This window comes from Beta vulgaris, chromosome 2 (genome assembly GCF_026745355.1).
Source record: "Beta vulgaris subsp. vulgaris cultivar EL10 chromosome 2, EL10.2, whole genome shotgun sequence".
Lineage (NCBI taxonomy): Eukaryota > Viridiplantae > Streptophyta > Magnoliopsida > Caryophyllales > Amaranthaceae > Beta > Beta vulgaris.
Genome location: NC_079203.1, coordinates 36,309,479 through 36,326,968, shown reverse-complemented (window position 1 = coordinate 36,326,968; position 17,490 = coordinate 36,309,479). Strand labels below are relative to the sequence as shown.

At 34.7% G+C, this 17,490-nt stretch overlaps 3 protein-coding genes across 7 annotated transcripts in view; all 3 read right to left on the bottom strand.

Annotated features, from left to right (window-relative positions):
- Positions 1–427: 427 nt before the first annotated feature.
- LOC125495195 (uncharacterized) lies at positions 428–2,529 on the bottom strand. The gene is made up of 2 exons (XM_048639870.2): positions 2,161–2,529; positions 428–1,182 (listed from the first exon to the last, which is right to left on the bottom strand). The coding sequence occupies exons 1-2, from the start codon at positions 2,527–2,529 to the stop codon at positions 571–573; spliced, it is 981 nt and encodes a 326-aa protein (XP_048495827.2). The 3' UTR covers positions 428–570.
- A 322-nt stretch (positions 2,530–2,851) lies between these two features.
- LOC125494841 (protein ALP1-like) lies at positions 2,852–10,181 on the bottom strand. The gene is made up of 4 exons (XM_057392971.1): positions 10,092–10,181; positions 6,786–6,875; positions 3,402–3,627; positions 2,852–3,315 (listed from the first exon to the last, which is right to left on the bottom strand). The coding sequence occupies exons 1-4, from the start codon at positions 10,179–10,181 to the stop codon at positions 2,852–2,854; spliced, it is 870 nt and encodes a 289-aa protein (XP_057248954.1).
- Positions 10,182–11,956: 1,775 nt separating this feature from the next.
- LOC104886826 (E3 SUMO-protein ligase SIZ1) overlaps positions 11,957–17,490 on the bottom strand; it is a 28,810-nt gene continuing 23,276 nt past the window's right edge. For 3 of the 5 annotated variants that reach the window (XM_010671350.4, XM_048638971.2, XM_048638973.2), the window contains 2 exons: positions 16,887–17,368; positions 11,957–12,732 (listed from right to left, as the gene is read on the bottom strand). In XM_010671350.4, coding sequence (XP_010669652.1) covers positions 17,199–17,368 — 170 coding nt within the window. In that variant the 3' untranslated portion in view covers positions 11,957–12,732; positions 16,887–17,198. Of the gene's footprint in view, positions 12,733–15,038; positions 15,205–16,886; positions 17,369–17,490 lie in introns of those variants that run through there. The other 2 variants (XM_019247866.3, XM_057392597.1) reach the window with 2 other exon arrangements.

Sequence of the window (17,490 nt, the reverse complement as noted above, 5' to 3'; positions counted from 1 at the left end):
TAAATGAAGAAGGGTTCGGGTGGGCAAGGGTATTATAAAATGGTATCAGAGTGGAGTTTAGACTAACTAGGGGAAGATTAAAATTATTAAAATAGTTTTTAAGGAAAATGAACAAAATAGGGTTATAAGTTTGTTTAGGAAGTCAAGATAATAAAAATATTTAGGAGTAATGAATTAGGATATGACTTTAGGGTTTACTATATGGGTACGAATGAATTATGCCCATGTTTGGTTGGAGTAAAGGAAAGGAAATGGAAAGGAATCCATTAAAGTAGGGGAATGGATTCAACTTAACCCATTCCATTCCCTTGTTTGGTTCACTGTAATTATGTAATATAACAAGGATAATAGTAAAACTAAAAAATCAACCATGATAAAACATAATATTACTCCACAACTATTTTTCTACTATTTTTCTGCATTTAAGCTAGACATAGAGATAAAACCCTTGAACCAAATCCGATTCTGGAAACTTAGAATCTGTCATGATTAATTGTAGAACATAAAAATTAGATTGTCTAAAGTTATAAAAAGAAAATACATCATAAAGTTGATATAAAAGTTTTAGCTCTATTTTTTCCTAAGGAGATCAAGAATGTATTGCTTCTTAAGATTCACAGGAGCTTGATAAAAAATTCTGAGCTTATGTTCATGTGCCATCAGAATTGTTGCTGCTTCCAAGGCTTCAGATGGAGAGATACCTTCTAACTTCATAACCTCCTCCAATATCTTGTTAACTTTTTCATCCAATTGTTGTTCCCTTTCTTCAGCTTTTGACCACGTACTAGCCATGGTTGCAAGATTAGCACTGATGTTCTCGAAAATGGTGCTGAAATTTGTTGAGACACTATGAAGGGAAGCAACTAGTTGATCACCTTCATATAATTTCTTCTGTTCCTTATCCTTAAAGTCCTTCAATTTCTTTGGTTTCTTCAAGGGAGTTGAAAGATCAACCTCTTTCTTCAATGGCCGCTTCCGACTTTGAGTTGTAGAAATGGCATCATCCTCCTCATCACTCTCCAGAGTTAATGGCTCCTTTTCAATCTCAGAATTCATGTTCTTGACTGCTCCATAAAAAGACTCGCTCATATCTCCTGTTGCTTTGTCTTTAGCATAGATTTCAGCAAGTATGTCATAGTGAGGGAAAGGTACTCCATACATTTCCTTCGCTCTTTTATGAGTCTGCATACAGAGAGGGCATTTACAGTGTTGCATTTGATAGATGCAGAAAGAAGCAAAGCGAGGAAAACAACACACAACATAAACAAAGAAGAATAAAATTCCTTCTTGGCTAGGTTACCAGACTGAAAGCACTAGGATTAGATAGATGCAGATCAAAATGTTAGATCCAGCTGTTTAATTTCTAATATTGTTCCACGTTTTCTGGGGCAAACCTGTTGCATAGATGTATCTTAATTCTCTAGGTTGAGTTAAAGAAGCTTGAATCAGATTGGTTCCAAATAACATAGGTTCCCAGCAAACACCAACACTACAAGAGTCTCATACCTGCTAGCAGATTTTTTAATACTTTGCTACTTGTTATATAATGATTTTACATGCAATCAAGCTTGAATCAGAACATTATTGCTACTGTGATGCAGCTGAAAATGCATGTATCATACATAATACTACTAAACAAAGCCAATTAACTAACTTTGACAAGGAGTTATCCAACAAAAGTAAGTAAACAGATCTATTGGTTCTGTTAGACTTATACAGGTAAAATAAAACCAATTTGAGGGCAACAAAACAAGTCTATAATTTTTTTAAAGAAAAGAATTGTTCTTTAGATATGGACAGAGAAGAAAATACATAATACTACTAAACAAAGCTAGTAATTTAGCCCAAATCCAACTGGTATTAAGATGCTAGAGGAAAATATGATGCCCAAAATTATCTTTCCAGTAAAGAACATTAAACACAAATACACCATAGCAATACAGTCAGACTTGGTTTTTTCAGAAGCTTTGCAGTCAATGTCTGCTTCAACCACCAGCAGTAAACCAGCATTCCCCTCACCTCCCCCCAAAACAGCAGCAGTAAATTTATTATTTCACACATCAAACATGCGGTAGCACATATATACAACAAGTAGTACACATAATAACAACACATTTTGTAAAAAATTTCACAAGATAGCTTAAGTTATAGTTCACTTACCTTTGCCCATTCATCGAACACTTTCTTTTCCACTTGCAACATCTTCTTCTCATCATCCCACCCAAATCCCGAAAGAGACAACATCTCTGCTAAGGCAGAGTATTTCTCCGACCAATGCTTTATTCTTGACTCGATGTGTGGATCGGCTCTTAAACCACAATCGGGAAGCTCACGTTTTATCATCTCCTCTAACTTATTCATATACCCACTTTTGAATCCACTTTCACCTTTCCACCTAGGATCACTAGCCAGCTCATGCAATGATTTTATGAGCACATTATCTTCCTGTACGGTCCAAAACCTTTTATTTTTACCTCTCCCTCTACTGCTGCCCTCTTCACTAGCTTGACTGATTGTGTCAGAAACCATCCTATTTATGAAACCATTAGTATATAGTAAAGAATATATTTATAAACAGAATGTAAGCAACCATACTAAAAACAGTGGAGGGATATATAAAAACAGTGGAGGGATATATAAAAACAGAATATTTTTCTGTGTGCTTAGATAACAGCTTCATGAGAAATGAAATGAAATTCAAGCATGTGAAAGTATAACAAAATTTCCATGAACTTGTATTGCATTTTGAATCTACAGTCAAATACACACTGATCATTTATTATAAAATGACAAACCTATGTTACTAGAAGAAAATAAAATGAAATGAACTAAAAATGCTTACATTTACTTGCTAATGAGCATGCCGACCTCGTGCCCTCCATGCATTAAACATATCTTGCGCTAGTGTATTTCTAAATGTAGTCCAACGATCAGAAGTTGCAATATTCGTAATAAACTCAATTTCATCATCAGAATCATCGGACTCATCATCACTTTCACTCTCTACTTCCTCTATATCGTCTGAAGGCATAACTCTCCTAATTAAGTTATGTATTAGACAACAAGCCATAACAATACGACCTTGAGTCCGGATGGGAAAGAAAGAAGGGCTTCTAAGTATAGACCATCTTCCCTTGAGTAATCCAAAAGTCCTTTCTATAACATTCCTTGCCTTCGCGTGCTTCATATTAAAGTATTCCTCCGCACTTTCAGGTTGTCTATCACCCCATTCTTTGAGGTGGTATCTTTGCCCTCTATAAGGTGCGAGAAATCCCTCACAATTTGTATACCCCGCATCAACTAGATAATAGTTACCTTCATGTTTGTCAAAAAAGAGAATTACTAGCTTATCTTACTACCTAAAATATGCCTACTATTAAAGACAAATCACTAACTTTTACCTCGAGGTACCCTAAAGCCATTTGGCCTAGAGAGGGCATTACGAAGGACACGAACATCATGAGCGGATCCTTCCCAACCCGGAAGAACATAGATAAATTCCATATTGGGAGAGCATACACCCAATACGTTCATAGCAACAGTATTTTTTCTTGTCCGATACTTCCCCTTTTCTTGTGAAGACACCCTTACATTAACGTAGGTGCCATCTAATGCTCCTAGACAATTCTACAAGACATAAGAAAACCACATAACTAATTTGCACATGCAAATAATAAAAATTAGCTAGGAAATTGGACATATATGAGGGACTAATACCTTGAATGGTTTCCAATTTTTATCTTCACAATCTTTCAGTATTGGAGTGGGCTTGTGAAGCAAGTGTTCATGCAACTTGAGGACGGCCCTCAAACAAAGGTTAAATTGTCGACTCACACTTTCCCCACTTCGAAGAAAGTAATGTCCAATTGACCTATTCTTTTTATGGTGAGCTAAAGTGTACAAAAATAGCGACTATCTCTTGAAGTGACATATTTCTAGTCCCACTTAAGCCTCCGATATCTCTAAGCATCTCACATATGACATTGAAGGTATGTCTATTGACACGAAGTTCGTTTTTACACTTTACATCACTCTCTCTTACTAGCATATTCAAAATTTTCAAACGTAGTATTTTTCGGTTCTTTTTTTTTTCCTTCAATTGAGTGCACCTAATTGTCGTAACATTCATCATATACCAAACCCAATACATCTTCAAAATCACAATGACCATAATAAATACTAATTGAAGTTGTTTTAGCCTTCTTGACCTTCCTATAGATTTTATCAAGTCACACATGTTTGCTCAATCTTGGATATAGGTAAAACAATAAAAACTAATGTTTATACCTGCACAAAGTTATACAAAACACGCCAAATCAAATACTACTATTGATATCATAAAGTTACAGAACACAATTATAGAAATCTCCCACCAAAAATTTACTATCCAGAAACGTTCCTTGCAACTGTTTTAATAATGGGTACATTCATTTTCCTAAACTAAACAATCTATGCAACAGATACTGTAATTAACAAACCAATACTCCTACATTTATATATACAAATTATTCAGTAAATCAATAACATTGCTGCTACAAATTTCAGAACCCAAATATCATTGTAAATCTGGTGTAGTTTTCAAGATACGCTAATTTTTGACACCAAAATCCTTTCAAACCATCTAAGTACGATCTAGGAGCTTCACCATAATATTCAGTAAATTATAAACAACAAACAAATAACACAATTATTATGTAAGATTATTTGTTATTATGTAAGATTATTCAGTAATTTGACATGAAAATTAACATAATATTCAGAATAAAAATGTAAAACAAAATTTAACAAATAATTAAAAAAAAACTAGCTCAAATTTCATCAAAATGAACGATTCTAATGTTTCAACATCAATAAAAATCGAAGATTGTAGATATAACTTACCCAATTGACGCGAGAGATAGTGAGAGAGAGCGAAAATTTGGAGCTGCGAGCGTGGAGAGATGAGAGAGAAGGTCTGCTTTGAATTTTTTAGATTAGGGTTTTGTTTCCTCTTTTGTTACTCCAAATAAATGACTGGTAACAAATGAGGGGAATGGGTTAACAAAAGAAACGGATTGGGTTTCCATTCCGGCCCAACCAAACAATTTGAAATGGATTCATTTAACCCAATCCGTTTCTGGGCCTATTTTTTCACCAACCAAACATGGGCTATGTGTGCATGTATGAAAGTACTCGTTGATGTGTTCATTATTCATCGATTATTTACTCTAATCCCCTTAGTTTTGATAGTCGACTTGGGCTCTTTTGAGCTCTTTTCTTGTGAATTTGATGTGTTTGGAGTTCTTGTCGTGTTTTACAGGTTTTGATGCAAATTAGGCACTTCTTGCTTTTATCTAAGTCACGACACGAAAGTTCCACAATCACACAAGATCCAAGGAGTGGCTGGAAGATTGCACAAGTGATTCGGTCGGATTTCACGAAGAAAAGGCAAGAAAACACATTCGCCCGGTCGACCGGGCGGTGTGGCCCGACCGGGCGAACTCCCACACTTAGCAGCTAAACAAAACAACGGAAGGAACGCTTACGCGCCCGACCGGGTGGACTCGCCCGGTCGACCGGGCGAACTAAAATACTTGGGATTTTTCACCCTTCATTTCGCCCGGCCAACCGGGCGACCAAACGAAGAATTATGCTTACGCGCCCGACCGGGCGGAATTTCTCTTTCGTCGTAAGTTGTTGATCACCGTCGCCCGACCGGGCTGTTCCTCGGGACGCGTTTTTTCGGGTTTTTTTAGCCGATTTTGTAATTAGTATAAATAGGTTTTTAGTTTTTTCGTGGAGACTACTTTATTTTCTACGTTATTAGAGCAAAATACTTAGTTTTTCTCTCTCTAGTTTTGTTGAACTTTTATAGTGGAAGATTATATAGATCGTCGATTTGCTTTTTCATCGTTCTTCAATCATTTGGTATTCTTCTATACTTAGTTTAATTTTATGAATTCTTTTACTTTGATTATGTTTATTGCGTTTAATATCATCATAAGTGAGTAGTCTATTTCTAGGGTTTAGAGAGGGAAGCCATGTTTATACCTTTTTTATTGTAGTTTGATGTTCTTCAATAATTGGATTGAATTAGAATAATTCATATTGATTTGTTATACTTGTTTAATTCATGTAATTGCGCAATATCATGAGTTATGTTTAGCTAATAAGAATTAGAATCGAAAGATCATATTCATTAGAGGCTTATTACAATAGGTAGATTTGATTATGTTGAGCGACCGTACTGGCATATGTTAATCTAGGAGTTGTTAATGCCTGACCAAGGATTAACGAAATACTTCATTTATTTGAACCTCAATCCAAGTGTTGTTGAACTATATTATATTGATTAAACTGGTATAAGCATGGTGGACCGATCGATTGCCCTAGGTTTTTAATTATTTGATAAATTCCCATTTTTCTGCGTTCTAGTTTACTCTAGCTTAGTTATTAATTCCTCAATTGTTTTTCTCTCTGGAAGTAGTTAGATAATTGAACATAAATCTGTAGAACTCCTCTCCCTGTGGATCGACCCGTATTTGCCAGTTTCTGCCAAACAGACACCGTGCACTTGCGGTATATTTTAAAACACAACACTCGTTAAAGGTACTTATTAATTTTTTATGATATCTTATTAGATGGCCAAGACATATTTGACCGTCAGAAAATGCACTAGAACCCCTTGTCAAGGACCTTACCTTCTAAGGATGAGGGTAGGATAGTCTATTTCAGCTTACATCTACAGGTTGTGATTAACAATGAACTATTACCACCTCAATGAAGGTCACGAGTATTCAGATTACCTCACACCACCTAAACATGCCGATGTTTTGGTTCACACTCTCCCCAACGATGGCTCTTATGCCGAAATCAAGAACGAATACTCTGCTATTCTGAAAAATGGAAGGTCAAACTATGAATGATACACATTGAAAGGAAAGTGGTATCTCACGTTGAGTAACCTGGAGCAAAGAATGCTCGATATTAGAGCCAAGTGGCTTAATGACTACTTACCCACTGATGATGAGGAACCCAACTATAGTGATAATAAAGAAATAGAAAGTAGCTCTGCCCCACCCGTTTAAAACCATGGTGAAAAATGTAAACGAAGATGAGGAAGAGGACCCGTCCGAGTATGAAGAGTGAAACCTTCAACCCTTGTTAGCCGTAACCACTAGGAAGCTAAGTAAACCCGTAGTAGACTTATTAACACTAATGTTAACTTAATTTGCTTTGTGATGCTACTATTTCTTAATTATGGTAACTAAAATAACTCTTATGTAATGAATGAAAAGTGCATGGTACTCTTTTGAGTAATGAAATGATGAACTTTTGGTATATGACCTGAGTATCGTGCCCTTCTTCACGTTTTCTTTCCGTGTAACATCACATCTTTCTAACTTTTCTATTATTGGAAGGTGATATATCTTGAATAATATCATTTAGGATATTATCTACTGCATCCATGGAAGTGTCATGTATGAATTATACTAATCATCAAATGTGGTAGGCGGGTTGGAATTTGACATTCTCGTTTTTCTTAAGTGTGAGAGACTTTGTAGGTTTTTTGATATGAGAATTCAAGCTCTTCAGTGTGATAAATATATAGAGCTGGTGAAACATGATTCATTATTGCACAATATTCACATAATTCAATGACTAGTTCAACAATGCACTTATCTTTGGTACAATAATTAACTGAAGACAATCGCTAATTTAGCATATAGTGTAATAATAGCTAACAAAGTTATTAAAAAGAAAGAGGTGAGTAGACTAGAGCTATGCAACAATCAATTTAAAGTAAGAAGTGATGCACTAATATGGACATGGAATTGACAACCCATTGCATATGCAATCAATTTACCATAATTATTTGTATTATTATTTAACATTTTATTATTGTTACTAGCGTTACTAATAATTACTAATGTAAACAAACTAAATCAATAATAGACAAAACTACGAATAACCATTAATATTAAATGTAAATGAAGTTCATCATAACATAAAAACACTTAATTTAAACATAGTTGAAATAAAAAACACTTAACTTAAAAATAGTTGACATAAAATCACTTAACTGAAACATAGTTAGAACAAACTAATCTCTATTACATAAGGGAAGGGGGGACCTATGGTGTCCTCTTTTGAACGGACTATTTTGCCCCCTTCCCTTACTAAATAACAAAAACAATATCAATACCGAAATGGGGTTCAAACAAAGCCATCGAAAATTAAATTTCAACATCACTCACAAATCACTTATATCAGGAAACTTTACATATCACTCAAAGAATTGAGTAAATCACGTTGAAGAAATCACGCAAATCACTCACATGATCAGAAACTTTACAAAAAACTTAAAATTAACTTACAAACTAAAACTAATATAATAGAACGTCAATACATACAAAACATTCACAAAATTCACTTACAAATCATTGTTCTCAAAAACCATTCACAATTACATATTCACACATTCGTCCCGGCAATTTTCGAACTTTCAAACAGGTACATAATTCTTTTAATCTTCAAAGTTATTTCACATTAGTCGATTGTTATGTAGTTGAAAAAATTGATAATAGCAATTAGTTGAGAAGGACTTTTATATAATTTGATTCATTTTCATATAAAATCAGAAAACAAGATGTGTATGAAATTTGATTCATTTTCATATAAAGTAACAATTTCAGTTCTTTTTTAGTAAAATTCCAATATAAAATTTTTGCCCAAACTTTTGCAAAATATCCATGTTTAGTTAAAAGGGGTATGTACTCTTCGGACCGTAAATACTATTCTCAATTAAGAGAGGTGAATAATAACTTGGCTCTAAAAATTGCTTCCTCTCAAAAACGATGATTAAGAATATTTTTGCAATAAGTATAAAGTATGAATAAAAGGAAATGAAAGAAAAAGAAAAAGTAAAAATAAAAGAAGTAAAAAGTGGGAGAAAATACAAAGGAAAAAGAAAACAAAAAAAACCCGAAGAGTACAGCAAAAGCCAAAAGGAGTGAAAAAAAAGGAAGTAAAAAAATAGAAATAGAGAAAGGAAATCAGAAACTGAAGCATTAGACCTCCTTTTTGCGAACAAGTTTTCCGAAAATTCATTTTCAGAAAAATAAAATTACATTAATTTGCGAAATCAAAATGTGTATGATAAAACCTTAAAATTTCATTTCAAATATAATTGAAACTCAAAATGTTAAAATTTTTAAAAGGAGAAAAATTAAAAATTACCATTTTCATGTGAAAGTAGATTGTGTATGAAAAACTTAAAATTTCATTTCAAATATAATTCAAACTCAAAGTGTTAAAATTTAGAAAAGGAGAAAAATAAAAATGACCATCTCATGCAAAATCAGATTGTGTATGAAAAATTTAAAATTTCTTTTTAAATATAATTGAAACTCAAAGTGTTAACATTTAGAAAAGGAGAAAAATATAATTGAAACTCAAAGTGTCATCGCACGCATCGCGTGCATAAAAAGCTAGTATAACATAAACGAACGTTAATGAGAACATTCAAATATTTCTGCTAGCTAAAATCAACCTAATTATCAAAGTCCATCCATATTTGTCAGCAAGTGCTTGCAATTTTTTTCATGAATTTTCCTTTGCAAGGAAGTCATATTGGTGACATCAGCACAAGCTCTTGCTCTTTTAAATCTGCGATACGACTTGCTGATTCTTCGCGTGTGTCTTCAATACTCCTTGCAACTGATATAGGTTCATTATGATAACTTTAAATGCTTTTTTCCTTCCTTTGAGAATCTAATAGTTTCTTTACAGCTTGTTGAACCATTGGTTTGGGTTCATCAACTTCAATGGAACCCCCAACACCCCTTCACTTCTTTGCTCCTCTTCGATGACTCACTGTCGTTGTGTTTCTTACGCTTGTTTTTTTGTTCAGACTTAAAACTTATCTTCATCACACACAATACTCCACACATGATCGTATGGCTTGAACTTTGACTGGTAGAAACTTTGGTAGAGTGTACGTGCCTTTGAGAGCTTATTGAACCCACTCCTGTGTTCATATTTGGCATAACAACCTGCAAACTTTCCAAACACGCATTAATTGACCACCAATGTTGTTTGCAGGGGTTTACCTCTCTTTTAGCTTGACCTTCTTGTCTATTATCATTAAAGAAAGCACAAATTTTCCCCAAGTACCACATGTGCTCTTTGTGCATTGCCATTATCTTCATCTTCAGTAGTATTAATACATGCGACACCAAGAAATCTTTCATCTTCTATTATCCAAGCTAACACCTTTTTCTCTTTTGTTTGACTTTTCTGACGTGTTGTAGTACGAGTAAGTTCTCGAGTGGTTGTAGTGACATCAACATTTTAAACCTCTTCAATGCCCGCCATTATCTACAGGTTGGTTGTCGAAATTAGATCCAATACTAATGGGTGTAAATAGAGGTTAATCCATATTATCACTTGTGGGATCAAATTGATAATTCGGAGTTTGGAGAAATTGGGTAAAATTTCATTGAGTTGTATTTCCTATATTATTTGGACTAGGAAAAGTCATATCTGATTTTTGGAAATTTTGGTGTTGGTTGTGCTGACCTAAAGTAGAATAAAATTGAGGATTATTTTGCAAGAAACTCATAAGAGAATTCAGATCAAAATTTTAATTTGGATCCATTATAAATAAAATAGATGGATAAATTTTTTGGAGAGGGAAAATGATTATAGAGAATTAGAGATGATAGATCTGACAGAGTATAAAAAAAAACTAAAAACAAGATATATAGAAGACACAACAAAACTTACCGTTGAAAATAGTGAAATGCAGTTCAAACAAAAAAATGTGGCACATTTTTAGAGGGTAACAAAACTTTCCATTGCAACTTGGAATCTTGTGATGAGTCTTGAATTTCAAAACTCAGCTAAAGACTCCCTACAATTTGGTGCTGCAATATCCATGAGTCTTTACAAGACTCAGCTCAAGACTGTCGCTCAAGACTCCGCTTAAGACTGCGATATTCACACCCTTAGCTTCTTGCTAGAACAAATGACCTTTTGTTATCGATACCAATCTTGATCAAGCTAGGCATTCCTATTAGATGCTATTAAGTATAAACGACTTTAAATTTATGCACTTTTTCAAAGTAACAATCATGAAATTTATCTTTAAATAAACAAACTCTATTTTAGCTTTATGCAGTGATGTTCAAAAACCTCAATAAATTATTTTTCTTCAACTAGTTGAGTTGTGAACATAAATTAAAGTGGACCGGATATGGTAACAAAATTACTACTTATAATCCATCTTCCCCAAAAAGTACTTAAATTGACCGCGTATAAATTTTTAATTTCACTTTATCAATATAGAGATCTATGGTTTAATCTTCCACATTCGAGTTGGATCCTTGATTATTGTCTTTCACTATCACCTTCAATCCTTCATGACTAGGAGTGTAAATTATACAAATCTAATTCGAGTTTGGATAAGCTCAACTCAACTCGTTAACATCTCAAGTCCATCACCCTCCAGTCAAGCTTAACTGAGTTTTATCGAGCTTTATTAAGTCAAGCATTTTCTGAATCTAGTTCTAACTCCTAACCAAGTTGATCTCAAATAGCTAAAAGCATCTTAGCCCTCTTAAGGTAAACAATATGTTGGTAACTTTTTGCTTTTAATATTACTTACTGATTGTCGGATTTCTCACTAGTTTCTAGTAGTTTTGCTAAAATGGTAATTCAACAAAAATTAACATATCGAACCGAATTTTGACCAAGTCTATCTCAAGTAAATCGTGAACCATCTTGTCTCATTTACGCTCCTTAATCATGACTTTTATCTAATACCATTTAACCTCTTACTCAAAACTCATTCTCAGAGTCTTACTTGTCACCTCACCCCCACCCCCCCCCCCCCCCCCCCCAAAAAAAAGGAAAAAAAGGAAAAAAAGGAGATATCATCCATATGAACCGGGAGTAATCTGTACAAACCTTCAGATACAGACTAAAAATAAGTTTCTAATCATTAATGGAAGAGCTAATATATATACAAGTTAAAAGTACAATTCTAGGACCAACTTACACATTCTTCTCCGCGTTTCCGTGAACACGGACAACTTTGTAAAGGAACCCATCAATTGTGAGAACCAAGTCACAGCTACCTACTAAATCAACCACTTAGATTTTCTCTTTGATTTCTCTCTTTTGTGATCTAAGAAACAAATTATTCACAAGCAGTTGCTTCATTCCTGCCTTTTCACTATAGAAGTTGGATCATGGCTACTTCGAGAAGTCCAGCACTATTTACTAAGTGCATTAAACTGCATCCTCGTCAAAATACTACTGATGAACTGGAAATGCAACTCAGGTGTTTATAGCCTCAGCAGCAGCGTTGCAAAATCAGTAGTCACCAGGAGCTACCAGTATATGGAAAACCTTCGCCCCCAAGAAAAGAAATCGGGGAAAAAAACCTAATATCAGCAAATCCACCAATGAATCATCCATCGAGCTGCAGCTTTAAGCTACCACTTCTTGATCATAGATATTACGACAGTCAATATCATAGACTTTGGTGGACTATTGGCATCAGCGCTTCCAGTTCTTATTCCTGCAGGAAGAGCCTTCTTTTTTACGTTCATCTCTGATTGAAATCATAAGTAAATTTCTGCTTAGGTGATGCCAGCCGAACAAGGTTCAGATGCCAAACTCTTCCAAAACTGATTCCAGCTTTCCATAGATTTGAAATTGACAAGTTTGCTTCCTCAGACCCGAGATCTACATGTCAAAGATAATATCAGCCACACCAAATAAATGATATTAAGAATTAAAGTAAGAAGTGCATCGGATGGTGTGTGTGTCTGGGGGGGGGTGTTACAGGTAAAACCTATTCCTTGTTCCACAACAAAGACGGCCACATTAACCTAAAATGTATTAAGCCTAAACTAGAAATCGTTTCATGAGATTTAACATGCTAAAACAGATTTCTTCCAGATTTATTAAGAGCAAGTAGCAACTTTCTTATACAAATTAAATAATACCATTGATCAGTAAATTGAATGAGGAACTGCAGATCATAACTACGAACTGATACTCACTCTGTTTAGATTTACTCATTTTGGTTTTCATCTAAAGCAAGGAGATGGGGGGGAAAAGTTGGTCAGAGAAATGAAAAAGGTGGAGGGTAAGCAGAGAGAAATAAGACGTGGTTGTCCTCATGTCCTAAAATAGAATAAGAGTGAGTAAATCTTTGTGAAACATGCCAAAAAGGAAAGCAAGTAAATCTTTGTGAAACATACCAAAAAAGAAAGTGAGTAAATCTTTGTGAAATAAAGGGAGTATATGACACTACACAAAACATCTTTGTCAGTAACTTTCAGTCTCCATGGTGGGATGATCCCCATGGCTATTCCACAGGGAGTCTAGAAAAGCAACACCAACTATAACAATTAGCAATTATAATATAGCGCTAAAATGAGGTGAAAGAAACTTCTACGCAATTAGTAAATGTCAATAGAGATAAATGGCAAGATACAATACATTGAAGTAACCAGCAAACTACATACAGTGTTCTGCATCTGCAGATTCAAAACGTGGCAAACGTTGCATTAACAACCAGCTTACCCACTAATGAAGATGAGACTCCCTAAAGCCAAACATCCAACCTCCCCAACAATACACTGTATACCTAACTCAATGCCTCTCACGAGGAACCCACCTACGGGGAGGTAAGCGAAAGGATCAGATGCATTCCCACAGACAACCAGCTTCACAAGACTGATGCATCAGACACAACAGGAATCACTTCTCTCAACACTCAGGGAGAACACACTAAGAAAATATTTTTTAAAATTATAACCACTAATCAGAAGGAAACTTTGTAGAGGACAGGGAAGGAGAGTAAGTGAGGGGCAGCTTTTTAGAAACAAGCTCTTAATACCTCCATTATTGCTTTGATTAGCAGAACCATTAAAGCAATCTTTTCTACACCCATCTTAACAGAACCTATGCTTATTCTCTTCTATATCCACTTTGCTTTGTAAAGTGCTACTTTCCGACTTCAAGAAGTGATGTGGAGACTGTATGATCTAACATTAGTATGAAACAGTACAGGAGAAAGAACAGTTTTGTGAATTATTGTACTCAATATAAACAAGTCCGTTCCAAGGATATGTAAGGAAATGCCTAAGAGAAAAGGTAGTGGATACTGCTGGGCTTGAAAAGGACAAAGGAAGCACCACATTAATGGAGATTCAAAAACCACGACAAAGTACAACCTAGGAGAAAGCAAAAAGAATTGAAGACTCAATAAGAAGATGATCAACAGAACTTTTTGTTCCAAATTTGACTTATTCTCCATCTGAATTCCTTAGTGATCTACAAAGTCTGGCTTTCTTTTGGTCACAAAAAACATGACTCCTTAAAAACATGAATACCTAAATGTAATTTACCGAAGTTCTGTTAACAAGCCTTTTCCAAAAAAAAAATTGACAAGTGATGAAGATTTGGATGGGAAACACACAAAAGAGATGTCACCCATGTGCAGGAGGGCTAAGCCAAAAAAAAAGAGACTCAAATCCTCACGCTATTATGGTGCAATTTATCTAAAAAATCTAGAAAAATCAATTGATGCTCAAGGAATAAAACTTGACTCCAATTATACAAAAATTGCAACTCAATCTTCACAAGTGGAAGCTAAGCCCTCAAAATCCTTTGGTTTCTTTCTTCCAAGTCAACATCAAATGGCCAATGGAATCATCTTACTTCAGGTTCATGGTTAACCCTCAATAACAAAAGAACATAGCAATTTCTTAGCAACTCCTCCAAAGGTTAGATCCATCTCAGAGTCCATAGCCAAAAGAGACAAGCAATTTCTAAAGCAAAAGCATAATAACTTTCAGGGAAAACAATGTTTCCCTTTGCAGCAGCACCTGTATAGATACCAATTCAGCTCAAAGACTCAGCAACCATATGTACAGCCAAGTTCAGACTTCATAATGGCAGAAGAAATATGAAGTTATCTATCACGGTGCCCACATCAGTATTCTAAAATTTTTCACTACTGGCCCTTCTCACGTGCTTACCTTCTTTCATCAATATGAACCAATGGAAGAAGCTAACTAGTTGACAACTTCTTTGAGCTCACTCGCTGACAACTTCCCATGCACAAGCAAAAGTAGAATCGATAGAAATTAAGCTACTGATCTAGCTAACTCAATTTATTTCAGCTCAACAGCAGTTGTGCAGTACCTGATACATAATTGATAAAATTTGTAATGATGGACAGTCAAACTAACTAGCAGAGAGCACTTTCTGCATCAATTCTCATAGTCAACTCGCACTGGTGTGTATGTGACGGGATTCACTAGTGAGATTAGAGCATTCCCAACATAATTAATAGTAGATAATGTACAGCATGTAACAAAAATTTAAATGGAATTCTTGAGTAACATGTCCAACAAATATTATCTGAATATTATGGGTTATTAGCAGTACAGAATTTCATTCAATATATCAATTATCCTGCCGATTCAATATATTCAATTCATCCCTGAAGCACCCTCGGGATACTTTTCAAAGGTTGATATTTGATATAATGATCCAATTTGCACGAAAACCATACAAGTCTAGTGAGCTCAACAGACATCTCGATTGATCCATGTGTTCTTCAAATAGGACAATTGCCCAGACAGAAGCATCATATAGATGAGTATAAAGCAACATGCAAGTAATTACAAAAGGCTGTCTCTTTATTTTGGACGAATGATTAAATACGATTATTCTTATGAAGTATTTCCTAATTGACATCTAATTGTTTGATACTTTCCTCAAAATATACTACCTCCGTTCCAAAATTATTACAAAACTTGCCTTTTCTAATAGTTCTTTAATTAATGCAACACTTCTATTAAAAAAAAAAAGATATACCCACTCACAGTCAAAATCTTTTCTCTCTCCTGATTTCAACATAATTATCAACACAATACCCTACTTGGCTACTTCCAACTCTCTCCTAAATCTCCATGCCAAAGACAAGTGTTGCATTAATTTTGGAGTGTAGGAAGTACATACTAATTTTGTACATGATATCGAGTGTGATAATACTACTTTCCTAAACTATTACCTCCATTCACAAATCAAATATAATACTTGATTTTTAGTGGTCTTCGATGCACACCTAGCCATTGATATCTTAATTTATACGTTAGCAAAAAATATGAAAATTTCAAAACTTAAAGTACACATTACAACAAATCGAACAAGATCCACATGATAAAACTCTAATTAAAGAAGTAGTTAAAAAAAGAACATTCAAAGCTTGTGAACTTTGACCACCAAAAGGCAAGTGTTTTACCAACTTGTGAATGAAGGAAGTATAATAGTTTCATAATTGACATCAAATACAATACTTTCCTTTTCAAATGTACAACATGGCAAGCCTAGGTGACGAGCTCTATGCTTCTGCAAAAAGCATGCTTGTACATACTACCTCCGTTTCACAATACATGCACCGTTTGCCTTTAACACGTACTCCAACACGCTTCTTTGGGCATCAATATCTCTAATTACGTATAAATAAAAACTACAAAAAGTTAATATTTGAAATCCTCTAGTTGAGACGAATTTAACAAGATCCCACTTGACTATGTTTTTCCTTAGATAATGGTGAGAGAAAATTTGTCAAAGTTGGTTTGATGAATAGTACCCAAATGAGAAATGGTGCATGTATTGTGAAATAGAGGTATTAGATTATATCAAGACAAAGCGTAACTGTTATCACACAACTTAACACTTGAAATAAAACTAGATTAATATTCATTAAAGGTGCTATTGAAAAGAAAGCTTCCTTCATTAAGTATTAGCATTGAGCTTTTATGAAAGCGTCTAGTGGAAAATTCATAATTATGATACTACAAAGATTGCATCCTTACCTGGTATGGAGGAGAGCAAACCCAAGTGGATTACAGGAAAAATCCATGTGATCCTCGAGCAACAGCAGACTTTAACATCGGAAATCTTGTACAGATGGGTCACCATATGAAAAACAGCTGTCTATAGATTATCAAAATTGTGAAAGGTGGAAAAGTGGCTGTTCCCTCGAATAGCATGACAAATCAGCTCTGGAAGGTAAACCCTCAAAGGTCAAAAAGCAGAAGAATCATAGAAATGGAAAGCAAATCTTATGAATAGCCTCCCAGTGTCCCAGGAAAGGCCTATTACATGTCCAAGTATGACTACTACAACTAGCTTTGATATGATGCAAGGTCCTCAGAAGTTTGTATACATGACCGCCTTCTCAAAGATCTTTGCTGGCGAGGAAATGTAAAAGGACCATCAGATCTCTTCTTATCAGCAGTAACATTAGATCCAGAACCAGGCCCAGATTCACCATGAGTCCTTTGAAGCATAGAATCTGGAAAGGCATATTTTAAGAGCATATATCAAACAACACATGAAGATTGGAAAAATATGTAAGCAATGTAGGGTAGAAAATAGATGCTTGTACAGAACGAAGCATATATTCGAGAGTGATAA